Source organism: Diabrotica virgifera, chromosome 4 (assembly GCF_917563875.1).
Source record: "Diabrotica virgifera virgifera chromosome 4, PGI_DIABVI_V3a".
In the NCBI taxonomy this organism is placed as follows: domain Eukaryota; kingdom Metazoa; phylum Arthropoda; class Insecta; order Coleoptera; family Chrysomelidae; genus Diabrotica; species Diabrotica virgifera.
This window is the reverse complement of record NC_065446.1, coordinates 225,250,525-225,275,798: the sequence shown is the minus strand read 5'-3', so window position 1 is coordinate 225,275,798 and position 25,274 is coordinate 225,250,525. Positions and strand designations below refer to the sequence as shown.

The 25,274-nt window shown below is 33.3% G+C and overlaps 1 protein-coding gene across 1 annotated transcript in view; it reads left to right on the top strand.

Moving 5' to 3' along the window:
* The window catches only part of LOC114329356 (raf homolog serine/threonine-protein kinase Raf), a 73,778-nt gene extending 48,785 nt beyond the window's left edge, over positions 1 to 24,993 (top strand). Inside the window, exons 4-7 of the mRNA XM_028278419.2 lie at positions 3,113 to 3,338; positions 3,860 to 4,001; positions 12,205 to 12,438; positions 23,481 to 24,993. Coding sequence (XP_028134220.1) covers positions 3,113 to 3,338; positions 3,860 to 4,001; positions 12,205 to 12,438; positions 23,481 to 23,751 — 873 coding nt within the window. The 3' untranslated portion in view covers positions 23,752 to 24,993. The remainder of the gene's footprint in view (positions 1 to 3,112; positions 3,339 to 3,859; positions 4,002 to 12,204; positions 12,439 to 23,480) is intronic.
* Positions 24,994 to 25,274: the final 281 nt, after the last annotated feature.

The window sequence follows — 25,274 nt, the reverse complement described above, 5'->3', positions numbered from 1 at the left end:
ACATTTTTTCCTGTTTTCCCACAACATTAAAATGTATTTCAATTTCAATTAATTTAATTCAATAAAAATTTTTTGGGCACCCTGTATAAATAATTATGTTGATGTTTATATTATTGAATAGAGAATTGAATCACCTTTGAAATGAGCTATCACACGACCCCTATTCTTATTTAAAAAAATCATCAATTGCGCCATCACGCCCAGATGGATCACTAGTATGATATACAGTAGCCGCCACCGTACTAGACACATAGGAACATTGAGCTATTAAGTCCTGGACCCTTCACTTGTTGCAATGTTTATTTTTATGTCTAGCGACGTTTAGAACGTCAGAAAATGTATATAAACTCAATATTAACATAGAAAGTTGACAAACAATAAATCAGCTGTATTAAATACAGCTGATCTAATTTTGACGTTTATAGTTGTCATTTTGTTAAAGTTGTAAAGTTTTAAAGTGTTGTAATATTCTTGGTGTTTGAATAAAGTATTTGAAAGCAGAGTAATAATACTATTAATTAAATATTTTTTGTATGAAAAAACAATTATTTTGAATAGTAACATGACAGGGCTGAAAGTCACATCTGAGAACGAACCGGATTAGCCCATATGCATAGCAATTAGGTACCTATCCATGTGTCTAGTACGGTGACTCTTACTGTATATGCCAAAAAATTATAATTTAAAAATAAAAATCGACCTGATTTACAGCAGTTATAAAAAGGAAAATTATAACTAGAGCAAAACACTTCAGAAGTTTAACATACAAGAATGAGGGAATTACGATTGAAACAGCAGCCAATATTTATAAAATGATTTGCGGGATGGTTCTGCAATTTTCTATAATTCTAAAGGTCCTGCCAAAAATAATATAAAAGTGGCTGAAACAACTAGCCTTCGACAAATTACTAGAATACCTCATCCTGATAATCCACTTCATAATCCATCAAACAGAATGCTGTATGATAAAACTGGAATTGAACCTATTAATGAGAGGCTCAATAAGCTGTTTAAATATCTCTTTATTAATGGCAATAACAAAAATTTGATTGAGCCCCACATTGTGAAGATACCAGAGGACAGTGCCCGTAGATATCCAGGAAGAATTCTTTTTGAAGAAATCTGCTACACATCAAGACAATAAACAACTCTATTTAAATCATCACATCTGTATTATTGTAACTAATTGTCAGTGATATTGTGATTACCGCCACATACAAATATTTTTTTTTTAATTATTGTATTGTATTAATATTAACAAAAAACATTTACTGTATTAATGTATATTAATTGTGTAAATTGGCTGAAAGACTTCGGTCGATGGCCTTTTGGTACATTGTTGCTCTCTCTCGACCTGATTTGTAATTTATCTCCAGAGTCAACCATTCTCGAGAAAAGGAATTTATTCGAACTCAAACGTCCTCACTGTACCTATAACTTCAGAGGCTTATATCTTAAAACCATGATTGTTTGGAGCTATGCGCCTATTGAGTCTTTTGTTCTACACATCAAGGACTACCAGAACCCAAAGTTTCAGAGCATTTGACAGAGAGCCATTTCCCATAAGGTTTCTGCGGGGTCTTTTGTCTACGTAAAATTTCATCGAATGTTGATTCCGTGTACTTACAATAGGAGTATACTAAGAGAAAATGAAAGACAGTTAATATTTCATTCTGTTTCAGAGGCAACCACCATCCTCTTAAGTACGTTTCGCACTATTGAGATCTTCAGAGAGGCCTGCAGTCTCTTTTGATTCAGAGCAGACCACAGGCCTCTCTGAAAATCAGACCGCAGGCCTCTCTGAAAATCCCAATATGGTGAAACGTACGTAAGAGGTTGATGGTTGCCTCTGAAACAGAATGAAATATTAACTGTCTTTCATTTTCTCTTAGTATACTCCTATCGTAAGTACACGAACACGAAACCAACATTCGATGGAATTTTACCAAGACAAATTGACGAGGGGTAAATGCATATTCTAGATTTTCTCTTGTCTGCTTCATTTATTGTTCGAGTGATTTACAAATTTTACAAAACACGGATTTATGTTATCACCAGAATGTTTGTTCAAAGATTGGAAAAAAGATTACACATGACTTTGTGACGATAATATAATTTTATCGTCTAGAGTCTAGAGTACGCCAATGAATTAAGTAAAACGTGTTTTTGTACCAGCTTGGACGATATAAAAGTCGGATCGAAAAGCCTAGTTGATTATTATTCTTGGAGCGTTGATCGAAGAATAATAAACAACAGCGAGGTATAAGAGGTGAGTTTATGTAGGTAGTATCCCGACCATTTTCCGTTGTCGTTTTGGCGAGCTGAGCGAATCCGACAGTTTTCCTCTTACCTATCCTTTTACCTATGCTTATACGAGCGGTGATCGTATATCCCTAATATGTCTTTTCATCTGGCGAGCTGAGCGAGATTCCCTTTCTTCCCTTTCCTTATACATTCATGTCGTGTTAATAAAAGCAATTCCTATTTCACGCGATCGTCAAAATCATTCATTCATGTACAAAATATCGTCACATCGGCCCGAACAGAAAGCTCGATGCGTAGATTATAAATATATTTTATTAACGAAATTAACGAGTAATTAAGGCTAATTATATTGTCTTTTGTATATTTTGATTCCAAATAAAAATGTCTTAAAAAGCGAACTCTTTTCGCCGACTGATTTAGTTACCTGGAGCAACAACGCAACGGCCTCGTTACAATAATTTAAAATCCACATTGGGACGCAAGCAGCGACATCTCTTAAATAAAAACGAAAAGTCTCAGATACAGAATCTATCATTATAATAAAAATTAAAATGGTAAATAATTTTTAAATCTGAAACTTTTCTTGTTGGAAACTATTTCTGGTACATCCTTAATCTGCAACTTTTACAATTTATAAGACAGCAGACGGCGAATATAGAAAACAAAAAGGACTCTACAATATGCAGTCACATTCCGTTTTCATTCGTCTAGGAAAAGGACAGAAAGAAACTTCTTATAGTATTCAAATTTGAGTAAAGATAGAAAAGTAAAAGACGTTTTTTGACTGAATGAAGAATGAAATATTTGAACTCTTTCATTTTTTTAACTTAAATATACTTTTTTGTAGGTAAAAACCCTTAACGTGAAAATTCCAACAGTAGCCCAATTACAGGCGTTTAAGAATGAAGTGGCGGTCTTAAGGAAAACTCGGCATGTGAACATTCTGCTCTTCATGGGTTGTGTCAGCAAACCACAGTTGGCTATTGTAACGCAATGGTGCGAGAGTTCTAGTTTGTACAAACATTTACATGTGTTAGAAACAAAATTTCAAGTATTTACGCTTATAGAAATAGGTAAATATATTATGCATTTTATTAAAGAGGTAAATATATTTTTATTTGTATATAACATTCTGTAACCCTTTAGCAGTGATTTGTTTTTGAAGTGAATACTTCTTATCGGTATGATGTTTTTGCACGGGTCTGAAATCGTATTTAAGTCATTCGAAAAATCGAGATGCGTGAAGTAACCTTGCGATATATTGTAATATACATACATATACACTATACACTTACTATAATTCTATATACTATATTTTTTATAACACGTTAATAACGACTGGGCCGATTTGGCTAATTTTTATTTTTAAATTAAATAAAATTATACAGAATTAAAAAAACTATATGCATGTAAACCGAATAGTACACTTTATTTTAAAAATAACTTAAGCGCGGTAAAAAGGTACCTATAGTCTCTTATTTAATATTAAAATAGCATCAGCAGTTATGTGTAAAATTATTGGACTGTACTGTATATTTAAAGTATATTCATTAACGATTATTAGTTTTATTAATAAACTTGTTTGCTATTACAGCTAGGCAAATAGCACAAGGAATGGATTACCTTCATGCGAAGAATATCATCCATAGAGATCTTAAATCTAATAATATATTTTTACATGACGACTTGACAGTGAAAATTGGCGATTTTGGTCTAGCTACAGCTAAAACTAGATGGTAAGTAAATTTATATGTAAACTAGAAACTAACATATAAAATGTAACATGGTATCTAATGGCATGCCTTCAACAGAGGTAGGCACAAAAGCACCTTTTTATATCAACACCGTTATCATATTGTTCTGTAGCTATTTCCTTGTGGCATTTTTATGATTAATTATTTATATGGGAAATAAGTCACAATTAAATTGGAAAAAATAATTTTATTAACGTTTCGACGCCCAAATCGGGTGTCGTTGTCAAAATACAAAATACTACTAAATTAAACAAAAATGTTGTTGCTAAGTAAAATATTCTTCTAATAATTTATTTAATCTGACTCATTTATATTGGCAATTCAGACATATATTATACATTTTAAAGTAGAAGATTGTAAAATGATATTGTCAATATTTATGAGTTGCGTTCCTGGGACGACTTTACTGAAAGATAGTTCATTCGATTACATGAAATCAACCCCAACTCAAGAATATCCGTCACAAAAAAATCATAGCATGTGATCTGTCTTTAAAAAGACAACCAAATGCAACGATGACAGTAAAATTCTCGCGTTAGAGATTCCATAGTAAATCACGAGGGAAAACCGGGAGTCATCGTAAGTATTTGGTCTTACATTCAATTTACTCTCAAGAAACTAATACCAAATTCTGACTTTAATATGTTTAAATTATAAATAATGTTAATAATACATAGATATACAATAAGTAATACTAAAATATAAAATATGTACTAACTCGATATGGGAAGAATGGAAAGAAAGTTAGAGACTTATCAACCAAGAGAACAGGCAGGATTCCGAAAAAATTACGGAACAAATGACCATCTACAAAGTATAAAAACCCTGATAGAGAAAGTAGTGGAATACAATAAACCCCTAGTTCTAGTTTTTATCGATTTTCATAAAGCCTTTGATACAGTTGAACTTAGCAAAATATTACAGGCGCTTAAAGAATGCAGGCTAGATTATAGGTATACAAAATTATTACACAAAATATACTTACAGGCAACAACCACTGTCAACTTACATACTAACAGTAATCGCATAAAAATAGAACGGGGGGTTAGACAAGGAGACCCAATGTCACCTAAACTTTTTAATACGGTCTTAGAACATGCTTTCAAGAGTTTGGATTGGATGACAAAGGGAATAAAAATAGATGGAGAATACCTAAACAACTTACGTTTCGCCGATGATATAGTCATAGTAGCTGAGGATCTAGGTATGGCAAGAGAGATGGTACAAGAACTCGTTGTAGCTACAGAAAATGTTGGTTTAAATATAAACATCTCAAAAACAAAAATAATGACAAATTTGGTACCCAACCAGAACATCAGTATTGGTGGGAAGGAAATAGAACTCGTAGATAGATATAAATACCTGGGACATGAAATTACGATTGGCAGGGATAACCAGACTCATGAGCTGAAGAGAAGAATCGGTCTTGGGTGGGCAGCATTTGGAAAACTGAGAGAAACTTTTAAAAGTGAGTTACCCACATGTCTAAAGAGAAAGGTATTCGATCAGTGCGTCCTCCCAGTCTTGACGTACGGATCAGAAACACTTACCTTAACTAAAGCCTCGGCTACCAAACTAAGAGTCACGCAGAGAAGAATGGAGCGGTCAATGTTAGGAATAACTCTGCGAGACAAAATCAGAAACGAAGAAATCAGGAGAAGAACAAAGGTGACTGACGTCATCGAGAGGATAGCCAGGTTGAAGTGGAGATGGGCAGGACACGTAGCCAGAATGACAGATGGGCGATGGACGAAGAGGTTATTGGAATGGAGGCCAAGAGAAGACAAGAGAAGCGTCGGTCGACCGCCTACAAGATGGACTGACGACTTAAGAAAGGTAAATAAAAACTGGATGAGGGCGGCGCAGGATAGATGGGGTTGGAAACGAGGGGAGGAGGCCTATGTTCAGCAGTGGACTTTTGAGGCTGGATGATGAACTCGATATGTTATGAACTCTATGTTCATTATCCCATGCGTGTTGACATATTTGAGATCAATCAAATTCTCTATTTTTAAATAGAAAATCAACTGAAAGAGGAAGTCAATAGAAAGAAAATGGCACGATTATTAAGTCAATAACATATCGAGTTAGTACATATTTTATATTTTAGTATTACTTACAGTCGAAAAAATTAAAGAATACAAAATAAGTGATTGATGTGATCGTTCATGGGTATTCTTTCATTTGTCGGACTGTATTGTATATCTATGTATTATTAATATTATTTATAATTTAAACATATTAAAGTCAGAATTTGGTATTAGTTTCTTGAGAGTAAATTAAATGTAAGACCAAATACTTACGATGACGGGATAGTATCACGAGGTTTTTTCCTGGTTTTCCCTCGTGATTTACTATGGAATCTCTAACGCGAGAATTTTACTGTCATTGTTGCATTTGGTTGTCTTTTTAAAGACAGATCACATGCTATGATTTGTTTGTGACGGATATTCTTGAGTTGGGGTTGATTTAATGTAATCGAATGAAATATTTTTCAGTAAAGTCGTCCCAGAAACGCAACTCAAATATTGACAATATCATTGTAAAATCTTCTACTTTAAAATGTATAATATATGTCGGAATTGCCAATATAAATAAGTCAGATTAGATAAATTATTAGAAGAATATTTTACTTAGCAACAACATTTTTGTTTAATTTAGTAGTATTTTTCTATTTTGACAACGACACCCGATTTGGGCGTCGAAACGTTAACAAAATTATTTTTTTCAATTTAATTGTGGCTTATTTCCCATATAAATAATTAACCGTTATAGTAATTCAAAATGCTGCAAATGCAATCAGACTTATATTTGCTAGTTTCTTTACTTAATTTAACATTCTCGAGAATTAATGGTATTAGAGTCGGTGCAAAACTTAATACGCATGCCCGAAAAAAATCCTAAAATCATTGGCTAATTTAATTTCATACTAAATTGCGCGTCAGGGTCGGATCTGCACATAATGTCATTCATCCCTATAGGGCTTTTCATCGATTGTCATTTGTTTCGAGCTTCTGTCAAATGTCGTATAATCCGTGTATAATATTAATATATACGCATTATACAACATATGACAGAAGCTCGAAACAAATGACTGTGAATGAAAGGCCCTATTCGCGGTGTGCAAGTACTTGGAGGGGATACGAGAAACGATCGTGCGCGAATAGCGGAGAAATCTTGCAACTTTCTAAAATAATTCATATTGTCAATTGAAATTGTCAAATTGACGTATATTTCATACCTACTGTCATTGAAGAAGAAAAATTATATGTTGCTCACAATATTGATATGATATGCAATTATTATATAAAAGTATATTTAATTAATTTATTTACTACATACAATTATTTACCTTTTAATAACATAACCTAAATCTTACTTTTTCTTCTTATAATTTTTTTTGGCTACAAGCTTGACAATTGTCCAGCAATCAGGACCAATATGATTGGCCAATACAGTGGAACCTCGATAACTCGGATTAATCGGGACCGCGGCCGATCCGGGTTATCGAAAATCCGAGATAGCCGGAGAATATGGTAAAAATAAATAAAATACGGTATACTTACAGATAAACTCCGTTAGAATTGAAATAACATGAAATATATGCACAGTACCTACACATCTAAATTACTAAAAAAAACACCAAACACAAACGTAAGCAAACGGAAGCGAACAATACAAGACACACAATACAGTCACAACGATGTAATGTTATTTAAGAACAGTGAAAACTAAAGACCATTGTTTATAAAAGAATGTTTTAAATAGTCTTTCCTAAACAATGCTAAGACAGTTTAAAATAAAAAGGAATAGGTACTACAGACAGGTGCCTGTTGTTTCTGCGGCGTGTGCTATGAGTCATTTTTACTGTCGTATAGTTCAAATTACACACATACACATTATCTCTCAAATATTATATTACATACATTTTTATTGTTGAAAGGTTTGTCTGATAATTAACTATTTTGATGGGAAATAAGCCACAATTAAATTGAAAAATAATTTTATTAACGTTTCGCGACGCCCAAATCGGGTCGTTGTCAAAATACAAAATATTGAAAATCAAAATGTTTATCTGATGAAAATCGGTCCGGGTTAGCCGGACTTCCGGGTTATCGAGGGCCGACTTATCGGGGTTCCACTGTATAATTAAAAGTGCGAAAAAAGTTGCCGAGCTATGAAACCAGGTGTCGCTTTTCCGAACTTGCACGGTCTCAATAGTGCATTGACGTCATTTCATGTAGCCTGGTGTTTGCTATCTCTTGAACATGTACCAATTGAAAAGTGGTGTTTCTTGACGCCACTTTATTGTTTAAACTAGCCCATATCTTTTCAGTCGCATTAAGTTCCGGATGATATGGTGATAAACGTAAAACCACGTGGCCGTAATCTGCTAGTAATAGACCGTGATAGTCGTGACGTCAAAACGTCAAAAAAAGTTTTCCAAACACGTTGTGTCTAGGTACACGCTAAAATGTACGCAAATAAAAAAAGTTAAACTTCATCAAGCTAGTGACTATTTAGCGTGGGCAGTGACTGTATATTTTGATACACGCTATTTTGATATGTTTAGTGTTTGTTTGATAGAAAAATATTTGTTATGACGTTTAATTCTACCTTTTTTATTTGCGTACACGGTAGCGTATACCCTAGACACAACGTGTTTGGAAAAATTTTGACGTTTTGACGTCACACTATCATGGTCCATTGGTCTCTACAACGTATAGTCTAAGAGCTAGTGAACCCTCCGAGTAACTGTCTTCCTTTATGGCTAGAAATTTGTATAGTGATAATTCATAGCACACCAAGGCTAAAAACCATGACCTGGCAGGCAGCAGCGCTGCACGTGTATCTACCAGGTAAATCGAAAAGTGCATAGTTTAGGTGAAAAATAAACTTTCTCCTGTAAAGTTTAAATTTAAGTATGTGTTTGAGTAAGTCATTTAGAAGAAATGTTTACAATGAAAGTCGATTCTGAACAGCACAATACCTTGCCAGGCGAGGAGAAAAATTAGGGTTTTTTCCTAAAATTATTTTTTTGTATCGCATACAGTTTTTTTTAGGTTTTTTGAATCATTCCAAACAGAAAAGGTCTTTAGTGACATTTCTCTTAGGTTAATAGTTTTTGACATATAAGCGATTAAAAATTTAAAAATCACGAAATCGGCCATTTTTAACCCTGAATCGGACATTTAACTGAAAATTTCAATGTTGCCAAGGTATGTAGATATTCTTTAAACATCGATTGATGAAATCCCGAAGATTTTTTTGCAATACAATATCGAAAACCCCTTTGTTTTTTAATTGGTAATCAAGCAAGCGCGACACTGTAGTATAAGTGAGGACGTTTGAGTTTGCATAAATTCATTATCTCGAGAATGGGCAAATCTGAAGAGAAATTATCAGACAGGTCAATTTTTATTTTTAAATTAGGACTTTTTGGCATTTATATAATACTAGTGACGTCATCCATCTAGGCGAGATGACGTAATCGATGATATTTTTAAGTGAGAGTAGGGTTATAGCTCATTTGAAAGGTTATTTAATTCTCTATTCAGTAATATAAATATTAACTTAATTAATTTAATAAAAAAAAAGAATGTGTGTGTACTTTGTACGCACGTAAGAAGTTATTCTTCTATTATATAATTTCAACGAAGTAAATATACTTACAGGTTATTTGTATTTTATTTAAATATTAAACTAACTTTCTTATCTACCACTTTCAAAATTTTTTTATTAAAACAACCAAAAATTAAAAAAAAAATATATGAATCGTCCAGGATTATAACCCGCGACGGGCGCGACCTTCCAATCACTGACCCAACGCTCTACCAACTACGCCACCGAGCTTCTTTAAGTGACACGTAAGTTTCGGATATAATTACACAACACGGTGACAAATAGACATATAAAAATGTTATACCTACATAATATTTTATTATCTTACTACAGAGAAAGACAAATCCAAAAATTATAATAAATTATACATTTACTAAAAACACTAATATATTCTTTTAATGACTTGTTTGTGCTGATACAGATACATACGTACATATCTTGAAAGATTAGCAACGAACTATTACTGTCTGTGTGCGCATGCGCGCACATTTATGAAATTTTACTCTCAATCGCATCGCGCCTAAAGAAGAATAACTTCAAAAATTTGTTATTAAGAGGAAACAGTAGCGATCAACAGGTAGCAAAAACGCGTTCCAAGATTGCGGCTGTAATTTTGAATATTTTTTCGAGATATTTGGCACGCGTATTCGTAATATAATAAAGAATGGCGGTACAGAGCCCAATTTGAAAAATATATTAATATGTGGAAATTACTCTGTAATTAAATACAATATTAAAAAACGAGCCAGTACCGCCATTAAGAAGAACAAAAAAATACACTTTCTTCAAATAAACTTTTTTATCCGATGCCTAGATTTTATGTTATTTTGGAACTACTAAAATTTTTTATTTCATTAGTATGTAGTTCCAAAATGACACAAAATCTAGGCATCGGATAAAAAAGTTTATTTGAAGAAAGTATATTTTTTTGTTCTTATTAATGGCGGTACAGGCTCGTTTTTTAATATTGTATTTAATTACAGAGTAATTTCCACATATTAATATATTTTTCAAATTGGGCTCTGTACCGCCATTCTTTATTATATTACGAATATGTGTGCCAAATATCTCGAAAAAATATTCAAAATTACAGCCGCAATCTTGGAACGCGTTTTCGCTACCTGTTGATCGCTACTGTTTCCTGTTAAATTAATTTACACAAAAAGAAAGAAGCATTTTTTGCACACCCTGTATAAATAATTATGTTAAAGACGAAGTAGTTTTCAATCCTAATAGTAAATTATTAATATTGAAAATATTAAAAATATTACTAAAAGATTTTTAAATTGAAAACTTATTGGTACACTTTCCTGGTGACACCTCCAAGACTTCTACAATTTGCAAGTCAAATGGATGCTGCAGTGAAGACGAGAGGGAAGGAATTCTACACTATGCAATTCACATCCCCCGTCTGCAGATGGAGAACAGTGCCTACGTTCTTTCCGATGAAGGCTCCAATAAGAGCCGAAAATCGCGATTCAAGGGACTGGACTGCACTCCGTATTCTAATTGAAAAGTAAGATTGTTTTGCCTTCGCATTGCAACTGAATAAAAATGGTATACATTTTTAAATTATGTTAAAGTTTATATAACTGAATACAGAATTAAATAACCTTTCAAATGAGCTATCACACGGCCCCTACTCCCATACAAAAAAACATCGATTACGTCATCACGCCCAGATGGATGACGTCACTAGTATTATATATATGCCAAAAAGTCCTAATTTAAAAATAAAAATCGACCTGTCTGAGGATTTCTCTTTAAGTTGGCCTATTCTCGAGATAATGAATTTATGCAATCTCGAACGTCCTCACTGATACTACAGTGTCGCGCCCGCTTGATTACCAATTAAAAAAACAAAGGGGTTTTCGATATTGTATTGCAAAAAAATCTTTGGAATTTCATCAATCGATGTTTAAAGAATATCTACCTACCTTGGCAACATTTAAATTTTCAGTTAAATGTCGGATTCAGGGTTAAAAATGGCCGATTTCCCAATTTTTAAATTTTTAATCGCTTATATGTCAAAAACTATTAACCTAAGAGAAATGTCACTAAAGACCTTTTCTGTTTGGAATGATTCAAAAAACCTAAAAATGCGATGCAAAAAAAATAATTTTAGGAAAAAACCCTAATCTTTCCCCTCACCTGGCAAGGTCTTGTGCAGTTCAGAATCGCCTGTCACTATACACATTTCTTCTAAATGACTTACTCAAACACATACTTAAATTTAAACTTTACAGGAGAAAGTTTATTTTTCCCCCAAACTATGCACTTTTTGATTCACCTGATAGATACACGTGCAGGGCTGATGCCTGCCAGGTTATGGTTTCTAACCTTGGTGTGCTATGAATTATCACTATACAAATTTCTAGCCTCACAGGAGGACCGTTACTCGGAGGGTTCACTAGCTCTTAGACTAATACACAGATCCAGTCATACGAATCTTAGTAAAAACACAATGTGAAAAATTTTGATAAGGCAGTTTTTACACTTTTGTTTTTTAAATGTATGTCTGTAAGGTCCATATAAGTATGATTAATTTATACTTACGTTTTAGGTCTGGTTCTCAACAATTCCGACAACCAACTGGTTCCATCCTATGGATGGCACCTGAGGTCATTAGGATGCAAGAAGATAATCCGTACAGTTTCCAATCTGACGTTTACGCATTTGGTATTGTGATATTCGAGATGTTAGCGGGACAGTTGCCTTACTCTCACATTAATAACAAGGATCAGATTCTCTTTATGGTCGGCAGAGGATACCTAAAACCTGACCTTACTAAACTTAGGTAAAATTTTTATTATTATTTGTGATTATAGCTTTATCCACCATACTTTATAATTTACTATGCTGTACTGGGAGCAAAAAAGTGCGGAGAATATAGGCTAAAATTATACATCGTAGAATATACAAGCTATGCAAAGAGAGAATACAAGACACACAGTTTGGATTCATGAAAGGCGTAGGTACAAGAGATGCACTGTTTAGTCTACAGGCAGTGGCGGTTTCTCCATAAGTGCACATGTGCACGTGAACCCCCAAAATTATTTTCACACCAACATTCATATAAGTATGTAATATTTATCATTCTATAAATAACATTTTAATCTAACTATACAGTAATTGAAATTCGAAATAACAGATCCAAGGAGTTTATAAGTATCTAATAGGTAACATTTAATTATTTTTATTCTATTTCAAAGGAGAAAGTTCACGGATGCGAGGCCTTAGACAGAACCCCGCGTTCACCGCTCTCACAGTGGTTCCTATACCAACGACTTTTCATACGACTAAATACAACTCACCACCCACCCCGCTACCCGCTATAGCCCACAAGTTTAGATGGCCACAGGATCACAAGTTGGATGTGATCTTGTGGCATGATCTTTGGTATTTTCAACGTGCACGGCACACGTATGTTTAAATTTTGCTTTCATGAACTTCGAATTTCGGAGCTATATTAAGAATGGAAGGATTTGTGGACGTAAATCTTAGCGTGGAATATTTAAAATCAATTAAATTTTCTTCATTATATTTAGAAGAAAAATTAAAAATGCCGAAACCAAATTTGTTAATTAAGAATGTACCAAAGTGCAAACGTCGGGATTATAAATGATTATTTCAAGAGATTTGTGTAAAAACTTACAAATTGTGTAGGTGTGAAGCACATATTTGGAGAAGAGGAAGCATAATGAATAAAATAGAAGATACGATTTTAACTATCCAGTTGGAATTCCAGATTGGAATCCTCCAATTATGTACTTGTTACGATGCCAGTGACAACTGCAGAAACAGAACGATGTCTGTCTGCATTGAAACGTATCAAAACTTTCCTTAGAATAGCTATGGACCAGGATCGATTAACTGCACTCGCAATGTTTTCAATAAAAAAAAAATGATTCAAGAAATTCCAAATTTTACTGAGTTTGTTTGTGAATAATTTTTCTAAAAAATAACAGGCGACTGACTTTCGTTACAAAACTTGCTTGTAACATTTAACCTTTAACTACACGCGCTGGCGTATTTTGTACGCCAGATATAAGAATTCTACTGCAAATATATTTAAAACTTTAATTTTTGACCTGGTTTATCTCTCTAACCTATCACTGGAATGTGCTTTACAAATTGGTTTTAGTTTCGTTATAATCGGCGTTCTGGGAAGATAGTAATTTACAGTTTATTATTTGTTGTTTCCGCTGGGGGACAATATACGCCACGATTATATTAATATAAGTAGTAATATAAGTACATATTTCAATTGTTTTTTGGTCATTATGGCACAAAATATATTTTTCTTTATAAACAATACTTTTTCTCCTGTAAAAAATCACATTTCAAAAAAAATTTTATTAGTAATTTTATTTATCACGGAATCCACTTATTCCATGATTCCAGTTATAAATCCCAATTGGCTTACTGAGAAGGAACTCCAAGTATTCAGTGATGCCGAATAAGGTTTATAACCAACAACTAAATGAATTTTTTCAAAAAAATAAACAAATCCGCTGTAAGTGTATTTTCTTGTGGCGTATAAAGTACGCCACGCGTGTAGTTATGTTATAACTTGATGCGCGGGTAGTTAAAGGTTAAACACTAAATTATAATTTTAAATCAATAAAATACATTATTTATTGTAATTTTTAATTTAAGGTCCTTTGATTTTTACAATTTGAAGACACTCAAAAACCTTTACCTACGGAAATAGGGTCTCAAGGACTTTTTATATATTAACATTATGTCTGCACCCCCAATATTTTACACCAGGCGCCGCCACTGTCTACAGGTATTATTTCAAAAATGCAGAGATATGACTTGCAATATTTACAGCTGCTTTGTGGACTACCAAAAAGCATTTGATACAGTAAACACCGAAAAATGATGGATGTTATAAGAAAAGCCCAAATGGATGATAAAGACCGGCGTATAATATAAAATTTATACTGGAACCACAGCTAAAATAAGAAAAAATCTTGGAGATGAACCAACGGAAGCGATCCAGATTCTACGAGACGTTAGACAAGGATGTATACTTTGACCTATATTATTTAATCGATATTCAGAGGAAATATTCAGTGAAGCCTTGGAGAATTACGAACATGGCATACTCATAAATGGAGAACGTCTAAACAACATCCGCTATGCAGACGACACCGTTATTTTTGCAGACAGTTTGAACAGTTTACAGCAACTAATAAACAAAGTAACTGAAGTAAGTGAAAGATTTGGACTACAAGTATGTAAATACACTTAGCTTCCATTCGTCGTGGTAGTCAGACGTGCGTAGGAAAGAAGCTTGTTTTTTAAAACCGGTGTCTATAAATTAGATATTTAAATAAATATTTTGTGAACTTTAAAAGTAAATTAATTACACCAAATAAAAAAGCGAAATCGGAATAAAAACATTAAAAAGTTATGAGTGCAGTTAGCGGGGGCGACGCCCCCGATAAAAATGTTTTAGAAACCCAAATGGATACAGAACATGCAACATCTTCAAAGGAGGAGCTATTAGGATTCCAAAATCTTGTTCCAGTTACACAGATAAGTACCACAAAACTTGTTAATAATAAACCCATTATCGATAATGACTTTGCTAATGTACACACTTCAATAACAAATAACATTAACAAAGAAGTAGGAACAAAAAGGGAGGAATTTCTTTACCGGCAAAACGACCTAGGACCTTTTTACGCGTATTTAGAAAATAATTCACCCGATTTTAAAGGCAGATTAAACGCGTTAAGGATAGGTGACATTATTATCACAAATTTTAAAGAAATTGATGAAAAAATTGTAAGCATTGACGCAGTAGGAAGAAATAAAATACGTATAAAATTTAAAGATTATAAATCGGCTAACTATATCATATCTAAAAAAAATGAAGCAATATTTATAAAAAATAATCTAGACATATACATTCCTAAGTTTCTTTTAGTTAGACAGGGCGTAATAAAAGATATTTCCACAGAATTTTCAGTAGAGTATGTTAAAAACAGAATAAAAATGTACGATTTACACTGTAAATTTGAAGTCCTTCAAGTCACAAGATTAAATCGAAGACAAGTAGATGAAAACGGTACTCAATACATTCCAACAAAAACATGCGTAGTTAGTTTTAAGTCACAAGTGCTACCAAAATATATAACAATCAACAAGGTACTAAAGGAAGTCGAACCATGCAAACAAAAGGTGCTATTATGCTTTAATTGTCTTCGATTTGGACATACAGGTGGGCAGTGTAAGAGCAAGGCTAGGTGCGATAAATGTCAAGAATCCCACAACTCAAAAGATTGTAAAAAGACCGATCTCACTCCAAAATGTTTTAACTGTTCGGGGGATCATTTTACTACAAATTTAAGCGCGTGTCAAGAATTTCAGCGTCAAAAACTTATTAAAGACGCTATGTCTTCCAATAATATTAGTTATCAAGACGCAAACAAACAGTTCCCCAGAAACTCCTATGCAAAAGTAACATCCATAAATACGGAACAAACTACAAACCTCTCCTGCCTCAAAACTTTCCCTCCATTAAATCCCAATAATTATACACCCACCCAATTCCCATCAAATCCAATTAACAAAATGTCAACTAATAATATATTCTACAATAATAATTCAAATAATACAAATTCTCGAACATTCAAAAGACAGAGACCAAATAGTCCAGATCCAACATTAATTTTGCATAATGAAATTATATCTTCCCCTAGATCTCAATTACCTACGGGAGGAATATTAGACAGCATTAACTATAAGGGAAATATTAATAATAATCCAGTTGCATCTCCTTCAGACTTGAGCATGATAAATTCAATATTAGAATTAGTTATAGAAATTGTCTCAAAAGTTTTAGTAACAAAAAGTATAAACATAAATAAGGAAGAACTCGAAAACTTAGTCAAATTAACTATAAATGGAAACACGTCATCACATTCTCAGACCTCAACCATGCAATAAATATCCTTCAATGGAACTGCCGTTCGGCAGTTTCTAATAAAAATAACTTAGAATATCTACTAGATAGGGGCAACTACTCCGTTGCACTTCTATCGGAAACATGGTTTAAAGCAGAAAAATACTATAATTTTAAAGGCTTCAACAATATTCGCTGTGACCGGGACGACGGGTACGGCGGCTCTGCCATTTTATTAAAATCAGACTTAATATACCAAGAAGTCTCAATTCCAACTACGATCAACTTTGAGCATACTTGTATCTCGGTAAATTTTCCATATATACATAAAAAAATTTACTTTGTTTCAGTATACCTTAAACCGAGAACTAGAATATCATTACAACAGTGGATTAACTTTTTGGAACAAATTCCAAAACCATTCATAATTGGGGGCGACTTTAACGCACATAGTTTGGCATGGAACGATGGATATGACGATATCCATGGCAAGATTCTTTTGGAAGCTATCGAACAATGCAACCTAGTAATTATAAACGACGGATCACCTACATTAGCAAACAATAAGAAGTCAGCTGTAGACTTGACCCTCTGTACACAGGATCTGACACAACTAATTACGTGGTGTACTTTAGAAGAACCTTATGGCTCTAATCACTTACCAATACACATACAATTTGGAAGGAATATCCCACCTGCGCAAATTAAACAGACAAAACATAATATATGGAGACTCAAGGCTGCTAATTGGGATGTATACACCGCTACCCTTGAAGCAACAGAACCAAAATCATCACTAATGGGCATTATCGACAATATTAACAAAGCTGCCGACAAAGCAATTCCGTTACGAAAATCAAACGCACAAAATAGAAATCATTGCTCAAAGGACTGGTGGAACGAAACCTGTAACATAGCTGCTAAAGCAAGAAAACAAGCTTTCTTAACCTACACACAGGCTCCAAATCTTAATAATCTAACAGAATATAAAAGACTTGATGCAGTAGCTAAAAAAACTTTTAAAGAAACTAAGAAAAAAAGTTGGATAAATTACTGCCAAAATCTAAATCAAAATACACCAATTAAAGAAGTGTGGAACAAAGTAAACCGATATAAAAACCGAAAACAAGCGAATAAACCCCTAATGGACCCCAAAGAAGACTGGATAAGCGAATTCCACACAAAAATCTCACCTCCATGGGTCGAAAACAACATTACTCAACAAATAGCTACTGTAAATAGGAACACTTCTTTCCTACAATCGTTATTTCAATTATGGGAACTCGATCATTGCATTAAATCAACAAATAATAAATCTCCCGGGGCGGATAACATTTCATATAATATGTTGCATAAAATGCCCTTAGACCATAAGAAAGCCCTGTTGGAATTGTTCAATTCGATTTGGATAAATAGGATTCCTTTTCCACCGATGTGGAAAGAATACATCATAGTACCTATCAAAAAACCTGGAAAACAGAATGGAAATGCAGATTCATATAGACCCATAGCTTTATCATCGTGTATATTTAAAACCATGGAAAGAATGATAAAGAACAGGCTTGAATATTGGCTAGAAAATGAAAAAATATTACCTGACTCACAATATGCTTTTAGAAAGGGAAGATCTTCCTTGGAACCCCTAACGATACTAGTAAATGACATCTATCTAGGATTCACACACAAATACAGCACTTTGGCCACATTTTTGGATATAACTTCAGCATATGATAATGTTCAAATAAATATACTAGAAGAGAAGCTCATCAATATTGGTCTACCAACCTCCTTTGCCAACTTCATAAAATCAGCTTACTCTAATCGATCAGTTTCCTTAAAGATAAATCAAGAAATTTCGGAATCAAGAATATGTAGATCTGGATTACCACAAGGTAGTATCCTGAGCCCAATCCTCTACAGCCTGTACACAATGGATATAGAAAATGTTATATCACAAAAGTCTAAAATCATTCAATACGCTGATGATGTTGTTATTTACACCAGTAGCAAATCAGAGGACAAATGTATAGAAAATATCAACACTGAATTTATAAAAATCCAAAAATACCTAGACAACATGGGACTTTCCATATCCGAGTCCAAAACCAATATATGTATTTTCTCTAGAAACAGAAATAACTATCAAAGACAACTAACAATAGGAAAATATAAACTCTGTATTAGTAACTCTGTAAAATATCTTGGTCTGCATCTAGATAGAAAACTATTATGGAAGGACTGTATCCACCAAATTATCAAAAAAACAAGTAATTCTATAAATATCCTAAGAGCGTTTTGTAGAGCAAAGTGGGGAGCAGACCCAAATACGGCTTTACTATTCTACAAAACAATGGTACGATCAATAATGGATTATGGAAGTCAACTCTATGGAACAGCAGCAGATACACATCTAAATAAAATCGAGATACAACAAAATAAATGCTTAAGAGTTTGCCTGGGATATCTTAAGTCAACGCCCATAAACATTATACAAGCTGAAGCCGTGGAACCTCCTCTTAAACTAAGAAGACAACTATTGAGCAGAAAATTCATGATAAAAACCATTTCAAAAAAAACTTCTTACCTCAATAGTGTACAGTCACTAACAGTTCAAGTTTTGACCCATAGATACTGGCACTTCAAGAAAACCCCCCTCATAGTAGAATCTTTCTCAGAAATAGCTGACATTACAGATATACTCTATTCCAACCAACTCCCTCCAGTTTTAATTTACTCACCTGAACAAATTTTTTCACGTGAAATTAGAACCTACTATTTTGAAAGTGAAGAAGTAGCAAGTATCAATCAAACAAAGTTCAACGAAACAAAAAACAAATACTGGCCAAACTATGATTCTATATTCACTGATGGATCAAAGTCAAAAGAATATACCAGTTGTGCCTTCTACCATTTTGAGGAAAATACTGACAAAAAATTTATTTTACCAAAGGAAGCTTCCATATACACTGCAGAACTAACAGCAATAGTGCAAGCTATGAAATACGTACTCGGCTCTAACCACGACAAATTTATAATATGTACGGACAGCAAAAGTGCAGTAGATAAACTTAAAAATGTTAAAATAAATAGATCAGTTAATCATATTGAAGCAAAAATCCTGTATTTACATAATGAGATACACATCAAGAATAAAGTCGTCATATATCTATGGGTAAAGGGACACGCAGGCATAACAGGTAATGAAATGGTGGATGCCTTAGCAAAAACAGCTCCAACATCAGGAGAAGAACTAAATCTTAAACTACCCCCGTCCGATTTATTCTTAAATCAAAGGAACAAAATAAATGAGATGTGGCAAAACCTATACAGTGCATCAACAACTGGAACAAACTTTTGTAAACACCAGCCAAGGATCCCCAGAAAACCATGGTTTCACAAAATACCAAACAGAAACTTTGTCGCCACAATAAATCGAATACGTGCAAACCATGCACTAACACCTTATTATAAACACAAAATAAAAATTACAGACGATCCACTGTGTAGTTGTGGTAAAATGGGTACATTGGTACATGTTTTACTTGAATGTCCAATAAATATTGTAAACATTAATAATCTATATAAAAACTTAATTCACTACAAGATAAACCTTCCAATAGACCTAAATTGTATTATTTTTTCAGGAAATAATAATATACTTTATGTACTTCATCAACACATCATAAACTGTAAACTAAAATTGTAAAATTACTAACCAATGTTGTAAGCAATTCTGCAAAACAAACTAAATGTAAAGCATTAAAGGAAAAAAAAAGGTGAATACAAAAAAAAAAAAAAATAATAAAAAAAATAAACCAAGTAAAAAAAAAAATTAACCAATTAAAAAAAAACAAAAAAAAAACAAAAAAAACAAAAAAAAAACAAAAAAAAAAAAAACACACACACAAAGAGGGCTAAAACCTCCGCGGCGTTGAACCGGGTTGATGCTCTAGCGCGGAAGGAAAAAAAAATTAAACACCTTACACTTTACTAATGCTACATATTACTAACAAAACAAATGAATACATCATGCTCAAGTTTGATACTATGAAACAATTTACACAAACTATTTATACAATCTAACATAGTCTGGCTAATTGGTCCTCACCAAAGCCATAAATTCCACGAAAAAAAAAAAAAAAAAAAAAAAAAAAAAAAAAAGTATGTAAATATATCAGAAACTATGGTCATCAGCAAAAATAAAATTAGAGGCCCAACTGCTTAATTAAAGCACCTACGATGTTATATCTTCTCATTATACTACGGAGTTGAATCCTCGACACTCACTGAAGCAATGGAGAAAAAACTTAAAGCTTTCGAGATGTGGCTATACAGGCGAATCCTAAGGATATGGACGGACAAGATAACCAACGTGACCGTATTACGGAGAATGGTGAAAGAAAGAGAGGTGATGTATACCATTAAAAGGAGAAAGTTAGAATATCTCAGACACATAATGAGAAACGGCACTAAATACAGATTACTGAAGGTAATACTTCAAGACAAAGTATTCGGAAAGCGAGGAATTGGGAGAAGAAGAATACATATCATGGTTAAAGAACCTGAGAAAATGGTTATCCACAACAACAACTAATCTATTTAAAGCATCAGTTAATAAAATAATTATAGCCAGAATGATCGCCAGTATTCGAAATGAACAGGTACCGAAAGAAGAAGAATGCTGTACTATTGTTTGAAAAAATATTAAGTATTTGTTTAAATATTTTGTTTTATTATTCTTAAGAGTAAACAGTAGCGATCAACAGGTAGCAACAAAATATAACTTCGGGATATAGTATCGTAAACTTTGGCAACAGTGGTAATCTTTGACATTATCTAAGATTAATATTTTGACAATGACAATATCATAGTCGCGCTAAATGGAAGTAATAGAAAACGATTTTATTATTAATAAATAGATATTTATAAAAATAAACCAAAATGGGTGAAAAGTTTATGTTAAGATAGGCATTTAGAAAGGTATTTGCATGAAATATCTAATAATAAAACAATAATAAATAATCATTTTTTGTTGTGAAGCGAAACAAATTTCGATTTTCGCATAATTTTGACACGGTTTTTAATGGACTTTTTCTTGGAAGATTTCACTTTATTTTTAGTTTGATTTACTTTTTTAATTTTGTTAAACTATTGATAACATTTTTAGAATAAAAAATCCTAAAACTTTATAATATACTCGCATTAGAATTCGAAATATTTTTACGTAACATATACTTACCTACCTACATATAACTAATACTCACAATTAACAACAATCTATTCTTTCAAAGAGGTCAACAACTTATACAACAACAACAAATATATAATAAATTAACTATCAATAAACACTACTTTCCTATGAAACAACAATAACGAATTCTTAAATTAACACACTACTGCACTGAACAGATATCGATAAAGATGACAGAACAGATTAGAGAAAATCTGACGCATGTTCGTTAAAATGACAGTGACAATTTCTCTATGTTGCCTAATTAGTTATTAGTTATAATATGTTCGATTTCTTGTTAGAAATAAAAAAAATTAGTAGTTCCAAGATTACAAAAAATCTAGGCATGGGATAAAAAAGTTTATTTGAAGAAAGTTTATTTTTTTGTTCTTCTTAATGGCGGTACAGGCTTGTTTTTTTAATATTGTATTTAATTACAGAGTAATTTCCACATACTAATATATTTCTCAATTTGGGCTCTGTACCGCCATTCTTTATTATATTACGATATGTATGCCAAATATCTCGACAAAATATTCAAAATTACAGCCGCAATCTTGGAACGTGTTTGTTGCTACCTGTTGATCGCTACTGTAGCCTCTTAATATTTAACAAGTGCAAATACCTCGGAGCAATTATAAACTCACAGTTAGATCAACATGAGCAGATAACGGTCAGAATAGAGATAGCTCGAAAAGGATTTATAAAATACAAGTCAATATTTACACATAAGAAATTGGGGATGGCTATCAGATTCAGGTTCTTCTAATGTTATGTTTGGTCGCACTGCTATATGGTATAGAAGCTTGGACTCGGAAAGTCCAATCCGTAAAACGGAGACATTTGAAATGTGGCTATAAAGGCGTATTCTGAAAATTCCTTGGACTGCTTATGAACACAATCAAAATAAGAAACACATCGTATTTGGGCCATATACTTCGAAACGATAAATATTCTATGCTACACGTCATAAGGCAAGGTAGAGTAGAGGGAAGAAAGAAGAAATCTTAGCTGAGGAATATCAGAGATTGGACTATCCTCAGTGTTGAACAGATATTTCACGTTGAAAAAGATAGGGAAGCGTTTAAAGAAGTGATCGACAACCTTTATTAGAAGACGACACTATAAGACTGAGAAATATTTAATATATCATCCGGCTCGAAGGACCATAAATAAACGTTAGCTGGTTAATTAATTTAAATTGCGAGCAGTGGAACAAATATATCGAATTGTAAATTTGAACTATGAAAGAATGAATGTGAAATAAACAATTTGGCAGTTCATAACTTCTGATCTTTATCATCTTGATCATACAGGGAAAGATAAGAGGCGGAAGGAGTATAGGAAGAAAGGGAGTGTCATGGTTGAAGAATTTAAGGGACTGGTTTACGTGCAGTTGTATAGCACTTTTCAGAGCAGCGGTAGATAGAGTAAAGATAGTGATGATGATATCCAACCTCTGATTAGGAGACGGCACTTAAAGAAGAAGAAGAACTTTTCATCTGCATATTGGCATTCTTACCTCATTGGCATGTACCAGATCGACGTCGATCATCATCACAACGCTGGCTAAGTCACGAATCGGGCAAGCTTAACTTGAGATCCTCCCAATACGTCTTCTTGACGGGAAAATGTTTTCGTAAATTTTTTAAAGCCAAAATTTTTATATTGTACTCTTCTTATTGCTTAGGTCCGACACATCAAAAGCTCTCAGACGGCTGACAGAAGACTGCATCAAGTTCGAACGAGAAGAACGGCCGCTGTTCCGTCAGATCCACGCCACCCTCGAAGGACTACTAAGCAATCATCCTAAAATCAGCAGATCAACGTCGGAACCCAACATGAACAGGACGCATCTTCAATCCGACGACTTCATCTACACTTGCTCGAGCCCCAAAACGCCCGTGCACTACGGCCCGGGCAGTTTTCTCTTTTATTCAAATAATTCTGGTAACATTTGAGTTCTCAGATGTGATGTTGTCTATTCTCTTATGTGAGTGATAAATGTTGAAGAGTTTTACTTCAGTGCTCTACGTCCTAATTGTTTTCTATCTGTTGTTGAGGAGAGATCAGTGGAATTATATGATTTTAGCGATTGGAATTGATCTTAGACTATTTGATAATGTCAAAATAGCTGTTTTAAAAATTTGACTTGAAAACGAATCACGTATTCTCTGGATTTAGCAACTATTTATTTGCCATAGTTTTAATTTTCTGTGACTTTAGTGTCAAAATTATTTTTTATTTATTTTTTTTAATTATTGCTGGATATATACAAAGATATTGACTTATATTCAGTATAATTGAATTCTTTATTAAAGATGTATTATTACACAAACACAATTGTTGCATGCATATGTTTTTCAATATTTTTGTTTCCCACATTCTTCTCACTGGTATGGTATCTTTCATCCGGTGTAAGTAACCCCACCAACTCGGCTGTCTCTGATCAATAAACTCCAATGTGGATTGTATTTTTATTTCGTTCCTTATATTTGTGTTCCTTATTCTATCCATTTTGGTAACACCTTCTTAAAAACATCGGTACGAACAGTGCGAACAGGTCTATAAACGGCTTTGAAAACTTTAATTTTTGTCATACTTTAATATAACTTTAATTTACTGTTCTTTTGAAAATCTCAGGATGTGTTACCAAAGAAAGTATTCCACCTGTTGTCAATCTGGTGGTATGGGAACGATATTTATTTTCGTTTTCTGTGCTACTTCGATTGATAACTTACTTTGTTTTTCGGTAGATGGCTCTAGTTCATCCGTGACATTTCTTTCTTTGCAATTCTTTTTCTTCTTTAGGTGCCGTGTCTGTATTCAGACGTTGGCCGTCATCATGTTTACAATTTCCTGAAATCTCTCTATCGGCTGCTGCGCGAAATAATTCTTCTACTGTGCAGCCACACCATTGTCTAATATTACGCAGCCATGAAAGTTTCTTTCGACCAATCCATCTCTTTCCCTCCACTTTTCCTTGTATTATAAGGCGAAGCAGATGGTATTTAGGTCCTCTAATTATATGGCCGAAGTATTATGTTTTTCTCCTCTTTATGATGCTTATGAGCAGACGTTCCGAATTCATCATTTGAAGAACATCTTCATTGGAAGTGTGCGAAACCCACGATATCTTTAGGATTCGTCGATAGCACCACAATTCGAATGCTTCTATTTTGTTTAGCATTGTGGTTTTTAATTTAACGTCCATGTCTCACAACCATACAATAGGATAGACCACACATAACATTTCAGCACCTTCTTTCGAATATTCATCGACAGGTTTCTATTACATAAAACTGGTTTCCAGGTCATAAGAGCCTTCCGTGATATTTCGATCCTAGTTATTATCTTTTCATCAGAGTCACAATTTACATTTAAACAGCTGCCAAGGTACTTGAAATGATTTACCCGTTCTAACTCCTCTCCATTAAGAGAAAGCTGACCTTGATCTATATTAATCTTTCCAACTGCCATCCAC